Source organism: Verruconis gallopava (genome assembly GCF_000836295.1).
Source record: "Verruconis gallopava strain CBS 43764 unplaced genomic scaffold supercont1.17, whole genome shotgun sequence".
Classification (NCBI taxonomy): domain Eukaryota; kingdom Fungi; phylum Ascomycota; class Dothideomycetes; order Venturiales; family Sympoventuriaceae; genus Verruconis; species Verruconis gallopava.
In genome coordinates this window covers 477,761-487,842 of record NW_015622153.1, presented here as the reverse complement: position 1 = coordinate 487,842, position 10,082 = coordinate 477,761, and the positions used below count along the sequence as shown (strand labels likewise).

General features: G+C 55.1%; 3 protein-coding genes across 3 annotated transcripts; 2 read left to right on the top strand and 1 right to left on the bottom strand.

The window, feature by feature from the left end:
• Positions 1 to 436: 436 nt before the first annotated feature.
• PV09_05585 (uncharacterized protein) lies at positions 437 to 1,722 on the top strand. Its single transcript, XM_016359107.1, has 2 exons — positions 437 to 783; positions 846 to 1,722. The coding sequence occupies exons 1-2, from the start codon at positions 704 to 706 to the stop codon at positions 1,522 to 1,524; spliced, it is 759 nt and encodes a 252-aa protein (XP_016213246.1). The 5' UTR covers positions 437 to 703; the 3' UTR covers positions 1,525 to 1,722.
• Positions 1,723 to 2,115: 393 nt separating this feature from the next.
• PV09_05584 (uncharacterized protein) lies at positions 2,116 to 5,478 on the top strand. The gene is made up of 2 exons (XM_016359106.1): positions 2,116 to 3,875; positions 3,930 to 5,478. Exons 1-2 carry the CDS (start codon positions 2,656 to 2,658, stop codon positions 5,359 to 5,361), a joined length of 2,652 nt encoding a protein of 883 aa, XP_016213245.1. The 5' UTR covers positions 2,116 to 2,655; the 3' UTR covers positions 5,362 to 5,478.
• A 2,384-nt stretch (positions 5,479 to 7,862) lies between these two features.
• On the bottom strand, positions 7,863 to 9,700 carry PV09_05583 (uncharacterized protein). The gene is made up of 2 exons (XM_016359105.1): positions 9,329 to 9,700; positions 7,863 to 9,235 (listed from the first exon to the last, which is right to left on the bottom strand). The coding sequence occupies exons 1-2, from the start codon at positions 9,512 to 9,514 to the stop codon at positions 8,168 to 8,170; spliced, it is 1,254 nt and encodes a 417-aa protein (XP_016213244.1). The 5' UTR covers positions 9,515 to 9,700; the 3' UTR covers positions 7,863 to 8,167.
• Positions 9,701 to 10,082: the final 382 nt, after the last annotated feature.

Genomic DNA, 10,082 nt, shown 5'->3' with positions numbered 1-10,082 from the left:
ACGGTCGTTTCTGTTCGGACGCTTCGAAACTAACAGCGCGCCAAATCATGCCCCCGCCGAACGAGGAAAACAGGAATCGAAAAACCTGTCCGACTGGCGCGTACGACGGCCGTAACGCCTTGGCTAGACGAAGCTGACTGCGCCATGTGAATTAGCCGACGGGAGAGAAGGGAGGGAAGAGTGAACCGTGAAGCCTACGGATGTTTCGTGCTCTGAGGTCGGCGACGAAGTTTCTTGTGCACGTCTTCTTCCATCGGGAGACGCCTGGTGCCATCTGCCGTGAAAGGCGAGAGGCGCCGACGACGCCTTCTGCGCAAAGTAGCCCTACACGGGAAACGCCTCCAAGCCAGGGGGGGGGGGGGTCATAGGTATGTCGTTTGCAGGCCAACGTGCTCAGTGTACCTTTGTACTCCGAGGTCTTGGACCGTGATCCTCAGGGCTTACTGCTTCCTTCGAAGCCCAGGGTGGTGTGCATTGTAGGCTTGGCCGCCCATTTCGATATGCTTTCTTCACGTGGCAATAATACGGTATCAAGCATCGTTCTATATAGCTATCTCGTTCCTTCTCGCGCAAGTCCTGAGACTTCGTCTTGCCTTCTGAACCATCGCAGGCTAGTCTACTTCCATCTGGTCTTCGTGTGGCCTTGAGTATAGAGCAGGCCCTACCACTTCTGTCGAAAGCAAAGAAAGGAATCACCGCAACCATGGACGCTATAGTGCAAGCCATCCTTAACCTCAGCCGACTGGAGGTCAAGTTGATCAGGATCAGCGACCAGAAGCCAAAGTGAGTGTGCAAGGAGAAGATGAGGCTTCAAGAAGCAGCGGCTGACAAGCAGCCTCACTCAGCTCTTTCGTGATGGAGCTCGAAGCACGCGTGGTCAGAACTGGCCCCATCAGCGCGGTGCTGATGCCCATGAAAGTCGACATGGTCGGGCCAAAAGGCACGTTTGGCGTCGCCCAGCTTCCGGAGATCAAGACGAATCCGTCTGGTACGGACGTGCATGTTCCGCCACAGACGATTGATATCGTCAACCACGAGGCGTTCGAGGCGTTCGTCAAGTCCATCACCCTCGACGAACAGATCGTGCTCCGGCTCGACAACGGAAAGGGCAAGATCAAAGCGCTCTTCATGACGGCCAACATCAACTACGTCAAGGATGTCGACATCCCGGGCATGAACGGCGCCAAGATTGAGATCGTGAAGACGGTGCCGCAGCCGGACGGCACCTTCAAGAACACGATCAAGGTCATCAACCCGTCGCCGTTGGAGATCGACGTGCCGTACAACACCTTCCACTTCGTCGATGAGACGGGTACCGTCTTCGCTGAGCAGAAGGGTAAGCTCTACATCACGCGCGGTGACTCGTACCACGAAGTCACCGGCACGGTCAAAGCGAAGAATCCAAAGGGGGAAATCCACCTTGTTGGGGTCTCGGTGGACCAAGACAGCTGGATGAAGGTCACAATCACTTACTTCGATTCGGTCGTCACTCTGCCGCCCGAGATGGTTAGCTTGACGTCTTAGGGGGGCTTTTTTTTTCCTCCCCCTCTCTTTTCCTTGGCTTGCTGACTGGTCGGTTCTGGGAGACTCATGCAGCGTTGTTCGTGGGGCTTGGGGTTTATTGATGGTGATTGACAAATGGGCAGACGGTCAGGCTACAGGTTACAACAGACAGGTTAGGCTCAGATATATACGTCTCCTTGGAAATACAGTCTCCCATGTGTTCTCACCCCACCCCCTGGTAGAGAGCGCTTTCGTTTTCTGACATGCACTTGGCCTACCGTTCGAGCGTTGATTTCTGTTCTGCCTTTCTTTTCGTATGCGCTTGTGCCTGTCCCAATCGGGCGGCGTGGAGACAGGGACGACGTCTCTCAGCAGTGATGGAGCCCGGCCGATTCAGTACGTGCGAGGGTGGCGACCTTCTGGTCGGACGCGAACCCATGCATCTCCCTCTGATTAGGCCTGACTTCCGCGGTTGCGAACTGGAGAACCCGGCAAAAGGCAGAGGACGAGCTCCACGATGGGGAGGCGACTAGCTGATTCGGGTCGCGACCTGCACAATGTCCTCCATGCAGGATTCTCCACGATAAGGAACTTTGTACTTCCCCCCAAAAACACGCTACCATTGGCGCGCCATGGCCCAGTCGCCAGCCCGAGGAAGGCGTAGATCATTGGATCGTCTTCCTGAAGAACATTGTTGCGCTTCATCCGAGAGTGCCGGCCTCGTTCTCCATACGAAGGTGCCGACTAGAGCGTTTTGTATGATCGCCGGTAAGGGTGCCCGGCTACAACGTAATCGCAGCACATGAAAAATAAAGGTGCTGAGCCGAGTACAACTTCGATCTGGAGCCCGCGTGACAATTTGATCTACACAGCATTCATAAGTTCTCAGCACCTTCCACCTGCCGACACAAAAGCCACGGACGGGTACCTGATGTGGGAGGCGGCTCTTTGATTATCCCACTTTAATTAATTTGTCTTTGCAGCAGGTTCGTAGGAGGGAACGTCCAAAAGTCGGCACTCGCCTGCCTGAAACCCGTTCGCGATCGTCTCGGCAATCTTCCTGGTTTGAGCATCTGATCCTTGGATGCGCTGCGCTCTTCAATGCGCTTCCACTCAACCACTTAGCTAGACGATGACGGTGGACTTGTGTTCATGGAAGATTTAGTCTTGAACAATATCATGCTGCGCTTCAAGACGAAAAAGCATGGAGAGAAGCCACGACTCGAATCGGATCGATTTTCGATTCGCACCAAGCCGAGTGCAGTCATAGAGAGGTCGGAAAACGTCGAAGAAGAGCCAAAGTCGCCGATCAGACCCGCATCTCCAGTGTCAGAAGCTGTGGGTGTGAGAGAAGAGGCCTTGTCCGCGACTGAGTCATCCGACGACCTGTACGGACTCACCCCAGTACAGTCGAAACACAACATTCTCGAGCTCGATCGTCACCAAGATGCACTTGTCGAAGCGAAAAAGTCCATGGCTACGGTCAGGAAGTTGGCCTTCCGCCTGGGCTCGAAAATCGTCGCTAAGGATTTGAAAGTGGCCACCAACGGGAACGTACTTCGAAAGAATCGCCCGTCTACCATTAGCTTGCAAAACGGAGTTCATCGCGCGAATAACGCGCATGAGCAGAGCGACGGCTTTTCACTGTCGAACGAGCAAACCAACGGCCTCCCAGCTGTACCTCAGGAAATCGAGGACGCTCCGCCACCGCACTCAGTGCCGCCTGTGCAAACGTCGGAAGTCTCTCGAGTATCACGACCGTCAACTCCACTTGGTATGAGTGCAGATCACAACCTGGCCAGGCTTCTACCACCAATTGAAGCGAGCAACGACCTAGCCCACAGCATCGACGAAAAGCTATCGTCCATTCAGAAGACACGCTCGTCACTGAAGGAGGAGCTGGACGCCACCCAGAAGAAACTTGCACAACTTTTCGAATCCCAGGCTTTGCTCCGCGAGCGCTACAACGCCGAGAAGGACAAGTCCTCGAAACTCGACGCGGAGCATCAACTTACTCACACCAGAATACATTCCCTGGAGCAATCCACTCGAGAAATGAATGATGAACTGCGACGCTTGTATGAGTACGTGGCTAGTCTGGAGAAAGCGAATCATGAGCTGAGGGTCTCCTCGGCTCGGGCGATTGAAACATCTCCGCAAAACGCTCGTGATGACCTTAATTCGGCACCGAGCACGCGACCTGTTTCATCAATATCCCCATCAATGTCTGTGGTCCAGCCCCTCAGGATGCGCCCACCGCCAATACCAAAGAAAGCAGACCGCAGGAGTCTTCGACAGAATGAAGACTCCTCGCCAATGAGCAGAACCAACTCAAGGGATCCGGACTCTGCCGTGGGAGACAAAAGCTTTTGGTACGTAATATACACTCGTTCATCAGGAAGACAGAGTTGACAACGTTGCAACAGGCGAGTGGGCGACATCACGACAATTGCGGCGGCAGATAATGGTCCATCGCGACCCTTAGCACTTCATCGGAGGTCAGTATCCATGTCCGACGACATCTTACGCAAGGCCAAAGACGGCATGAAAGTCGTCACCAGCCGTCCAGCGCGATCGAATTCTGTTCGTGGATCTCAAGATGGCACGCAGAAGGCGCCCACTTCTTTTGTTGCCGCCCAGAATCTTCCCCTATCGCCGTCTGCACCTAAGCCGGCGCAGGATGAACAGCCTCCACACGCACCTTATGTGCCTGAGCCCACGTACAGTCCACCAACTCCATACAACTCGCAGATACCATACTCTCAGCAGTTTCCGTACGGCCAGCCAGGCATGTATCCTCCCCAGAACATGTATCCCCATCAAAACATGTATCCTCAGCACCCGTCTTACCACCCGCAAAATTCGTATCCTCCCCAGCTACCTTACCCTCCACAGAGCCCATACCCACAGCACAACCCGTACCATCCTCCAAGTGTGTACCCACGTCAAGGCCCATTTGTGGCTCAGAATGGGTACCACGAGCAGGCTCAATTCACTCCCCAGGCCACATTCACACCTTTTTCTGCATTCGAGACGTCTGCTCTTGGATCTAGCAGCGAGCAGCTGGCACCAGTTCCGCCGCGAACGCATCCTCAGAGCGCGACAAGCTACGGCACGGTCAATAGCAACATGCCACGGGCGTCGGGACTCAACGGAAGCAGCAGCTATGGACGAGCCTCGTACGAAACGGACGACACATTCCAGCAGAGATGGAGCGGAAAGGCGAAAGATGTCAACGGTTTCGCAGGCTCAAGACCACCTCCTCCCAGTTGGCCACCGTACGAAGAAGCTGAACCGGTTGTTATGAACTCGCCGGCAACAGTCAAGGGCAAGTCAATTCCCGGCCCAGCGAAGCAGAATCCTTCGACAATATCCAGTCTCTACTCTGGAGAACAAGCCCCACGTGCGGAGGAGACATGGCGCAATCGGTCCGGACCGCCTTCGGAGATAGCGGCAACGGCGACGTCGTCCGGCTCAGGCTCAAGACGGCGAAAGTTGAAGTTGAAGTCATCTCTCGAACTGCTCCCCAATTGTCAGAAGAAGGAAGTCACGCTGGAAGCGAGCAGACAGGCCGCCATGGTCGGAAAGCCCGTCAGCCCGACTTCGAACTTCATCCAGAGCAGGGGCTTCGCTCTGTATCGCTTCGTGAATCCCAAGCCGGCCGGGAACGACATGCTGTCTTACGAGCTGGAACGCTTGAGACCAAGCATCTCCACGTCGAAGGTCATGATCAGCGAGCCGACCACTCTCCGGGTGACCTTTCCGCGAAGCATGAAGGGAATCGAAGGAACTGTCGGTATGTACGACTCTGTCTCAGAGATGTGGCTGAATCCGCATGCTCTCAAGAAGCGAAAGTAAGCAGCAAGCACGTGCCGAAACGATTGCTTGAACACTGGGGTCATATTTTTTGGTGTTGCACGTGGGCAATCAACTTAATTCCAGCAGAATCGGCTCGATTTCCAAAAAAAAAAAATTAATTTTTTTTATCAAATCTCCATCTCAAGCTCTGTACGGCCTCCGCTATCGATTGCCCGAGGACGAAAGAACAAAAGCCAGGCTCGTGGCGTCCAAGACGGGAGTTTTCTTTGAAGACTAATCAGGGCGAAACAAGACGAGGAGGAACGGTGTACATTGATGTCTCATTCACGTGTTGTATATTAGTATTTCGATCATAGCGTTGGTTTCAGAGTCACATATATATAAAAAAAAAGGCGAACATTCTTGCGTTCCTTTCCCAATCACTTCCCGACTTTCCAAGCCAAATCCCATCTCGTCCTCTTACCAGTTGGGGGCGGCAAGCGCGCTGGTAGCGACGCACCGCTTCCCGTCCTTCAAAATCCTCGGGAGTCTCTGCTGCTTTGGCTCCTGGACGCGAAAACAGCCAGAAATCTGAGCGTACAAAGGCCCGAAGAGGAGAGAGTCTCGTGGAACTGAAGAGGAGCAGCCCGACAAGCGGGTTTGGGATGAGGTCCGCAAAAAAAGGGGGGGTTCCAGCACACATCGCAGCCCGAGCTCCAGAGGACAACTGCGGGTGAGCGAGACCGCCCGGGGGCGTGTAATCTGCAACCATCCTGAGGCACGATCGCTGTCCGCTGTACGAGACGTGGCGAATACATGACGAGAGAAAATATATGTCCATCCTTCGCCGAACGACCCTAGCTAGAGACGGCGGAACGCACCGTCGCAGACGTTCAACTCCGCATGCCAATTCTTACTCAAGACACACATGAACACGCGGGGTGAAAAGAAAACAGAACAAGCCCAAAAGAGAGAAAAAAAAAAAAAAGGAGCAGACCAATCGCCGTCGTCCCCGCCTTTACAAAGACGACGGCGATGTCGTTTTTGCAAAGAGCGTCACCTGGCGTGCGAGGGGGGAGGAAACGATTTTTTTTTTGTTTTCTTAGAGAGTACTAAGCTGCTTCTTGCAAACCACTGGAGTGTTTTGAAACGAAAGGGAGAGAGAGAGAGAGAGAGAGAGAGAGAGAGAGAGAGGAGTCAAAAGGGAGTGTGAATCGCATTTTGCTGCGCGGCATCGTCACAAGGATGACCGGTTGTGAGGAGAAAAAGGAGATGAAAAAATGCGTCGTCCGGTTGACGAGGAGATGGTTTGCAAGGAAAGGGGTGTGGAGGGGAATTGTTGCACGGAAAGGAATGTGAGATCCGGTAGCAACGACGTATGAGAGGGCGAGCGTGATGCGGACGCTCACAGCGTGAACGGACGGTGAGAGACGAAGGTCGACGGCAAGAGAGTTGGAGACAACAACGTAAAGACCCACTGCATTCCCGCTGGGCTGTGTGACGCAGTTCCGCTCCTGTCCTGTGCTGGACGAGTTGGGCCGTCGACACAAGAGGCACTGCGCCAAGCAGGCAATATCGCAGGCACGTACGGCGGCCGCAAAGGGAATGATGGTTCACAATCACCACGAGCCGTCGCGCGGACGACGCCGTGGAGGCGAACTAGACGCACAAGAGACGATCGGTCGTCGACCGGAAGCGAGAAAGACTGGGTCGTGCTTGGCCTGGGAAAAAGACAAACGGCGGACGGAGATGGGGGGAATAAATTGGACGATCACACAACCAGCGTTGACGCTCGCGGCGACTCATCATCATTATTGGGTGGACAGCACGACGTCCGCGCATGATTGCCGAGCGAGCGATGATCGCAAGGAAAGTTGAATGAGACGTGCAGCGAAGGGCCCAAAAAGGCGGGGATTGTGAAGCTCGTGGATCAGTGCCTGCGGAAGCAATCCTTCATTTCACTCAAAGAATTCCATGGCAGCACGGATGGGGTTAGTTCTAGATCCGCACTGAAGCTCTCTTTCGTTGTCTCTGGAGCAGACCGCCGTCTTCACACGCCCTGGGCCGCGCAATCCAGAAGCGAATTGGGACGACGATCTGGCGCGTCCTCGGCGGTCAGCTGCAATGTCACAGCACAAGACCATTTCAAATGCTTCTCGTTTTGTTTCCTGGTTTTTAGTCTTCGAGCGGCGGTCGATCCGCACCACCGGGACGACGGTTCACTCCACGGCCGCGACCTTTGCGCGAGTGTGCTTGTAGGATTGAAAAGCCAATAAAGCCTGCACGTCATGAATGGCGCTGTGCGGACGAGCGCTCGGGCTGGCCAATCGATCTGAGCCTGCGCCGTGGGCGACGGAGCCAAGCCAAAACATTGTTGCTTCTCCCGTGCGATCTGCTCCTGAGTGGGGCCAGGCCGAAGGGCTGAGATGACAGGGGGCAAAGTGCACAACCGTCCGGGTTCTTGACATCATGGGTAAAACATTGGTTCGTGCAACTGGGGAATCCCGACGCCGGGCCTCGTTGACGTGGACGTTGTTTGTGCCTTTGCTCGGCCTGCATTGGGAATGGCGGATAACCGATAAGCTTCATTGCATCCAAGTACGGGCATTATCAATTAGCTATTACATCCATCCTCCGGAGTCTCCTCTTCCGACCAACGCCGGACAAAGCTGCCCTGTCTTATTGACATGATAATACCTCGAGACATGGTTGAACGCAATGCATTGAGCGGCAAAAAAACAAAGGACATGAGTTTCTAAACAGCTCGCTGTAGTAGCGGTAGTGTGGCTGCACATGATCACTGTGCCGTCTGGGTATCAAAAAGGGAAAACAAAAAGCGTCTGCGTCTGCACATGCGTCTTGCCTGTCATAGATAGGCCTTCGGGTCTCTCCTTGCAACGTCCAGTATGTCCGTTTCCAGATTGACTCTGTGCCAATCCGGGAATTCCCCTGCGGGACCAAGCAGTGTAGCCGGCCTGATCATGGATGAGATCATGAAGCTCTCGCCGTACGACTGAACCTCTGTCCTCACGTCCTGAACCTCCTCGCCTTCGAACCAAATCTCAAGGTCTTCCTCCGCCATCAACAACGCGTCATTCTGGTCCAGGAATGTCAATCTGTCTGGGATCCGTCCACCGTGAACCTTGCCTCCCCAGGCCGCGTCTGTCGAGCACCGGATCGGGTTCCCCGGTGTCGGGGCGCGAACATTTTTGAACTCGCAGTCTTTGATCCAGGGCGCGAGAAGGCCCTCGCCGACGAGCTTTATATATGCCTCCTTGAGACAGAAGAATGTGTAAAACCGCCGCAACTTGGCGTCGATGATGACTTCAGAGCCAATCTCCTCCACTCGGCCGTCCGGCATGCGAATCTCGCAGACTTGGTCCATGACGATCAATCTGTCGTGGCGGCCAAGAACATCTGCGCTGAGTCGCTCGCCATTGAGTAAGGATACGGAGTTGGAAGGCAGGTTGTAAGTCATGTCCCAAAGCTCTTCGGGCGAAAAGATTTCCGAGTACGTGGACGTGTACTCTTCGAAGTCGGAAGCCGAGATAGTGACGAGGTCGGACCGTTCATTGGGCGCAACAATGTCGCATCCTACCGCAATGTAGTCTTGCTGCAGGGTCCCAATGACAGGATCTGGAAGGTAAACGCCTATGAGGGTAACAAGACCAGCCTGGTGGCTAACGTTGAAGTCGACGGTTGGCCATGGATAGCCGGGTGTCGGGGTTTCGGGAGGGTTCCAACACGGCTTACCGTGTATGTGGTGGCCTTTGCGCGAGAACTGTATCTGCGACCATGGCAGACCTGTCACCATGGCAATGTAGGCTCGCTTGAGCAGTGCGGAGGCCAGCGCCATGCGGGCGTCGGCAATGAAGTACTTTCGGAGGATGTTTGTGCGCTCCTCCTCGCTGATGATGGCGAGGTATTCTGCAGCCTGTGGGGGATCCTGTCAGAACGGTGCAGCGAACGACGACGGCGAGAGGACTGGGGCCAGAGACAAGGTGGTTCGGGCGGTGATGGTACTTACTACGTCTTGTATCCGCTCGCCCTGCCATATCGAGCGGGTGTCGATGATCCATCTGGTCACCTGGCAGCCGCCTTCAGAGACGGAGGTGGTGGAGGAGGTGGTGAACGCCGACAGGACGCTCGACAGCGAGTCCTCGGAGGCGACGGACGACATGGTCGAGTTGGAGAGGAAAGGCGGGCGCATCATAGCGAGAGGAAGCGGATGCGGGGGCCCTGGAATTACTTTATAAAAAGAGCAAGCGAAACGAGTGACATGGCCAGCCCTCACCGAGCAGGGACGCAGGACGGGACACAGGTGGACGTGGAACAGTTGCGGGCGAGGGATAGAGGAGCTGGAGAGGTAAAAAGAGGGTATCGAGTATCGGAACCCGACGCACGGCAGCAGCTCACGGACGAGGAGCAGTCAGGATGTTATTTTGGGCCAACCGTACATGCACGGACGGCGGTGGGCAGGCAGGCGCGCAGGACGACAAGGCAGGTCGAGCACTAGCGCAAGGGCGACCGCGCCACCGCCCGTCCAGGAAAGAACGAGCCGGGCGGGCTGGGATCGCTGGGGCAGGCGCAGCTCCATCATTTTGTGGTGCAGCACAGAGTGGTCGGCCTAAGCCCGTTGGAGACGGCTCGACACGCACAAGCAAAGCCTCATCGCTCACCACTGGGCCGATCCAAATTTGGCCCAGCTCTGAACGTTAAAACTCTAACAGCCTGCCAAGGTGCTGTACTATACCACATGCAGTATTGTACAGTAGTCAGTG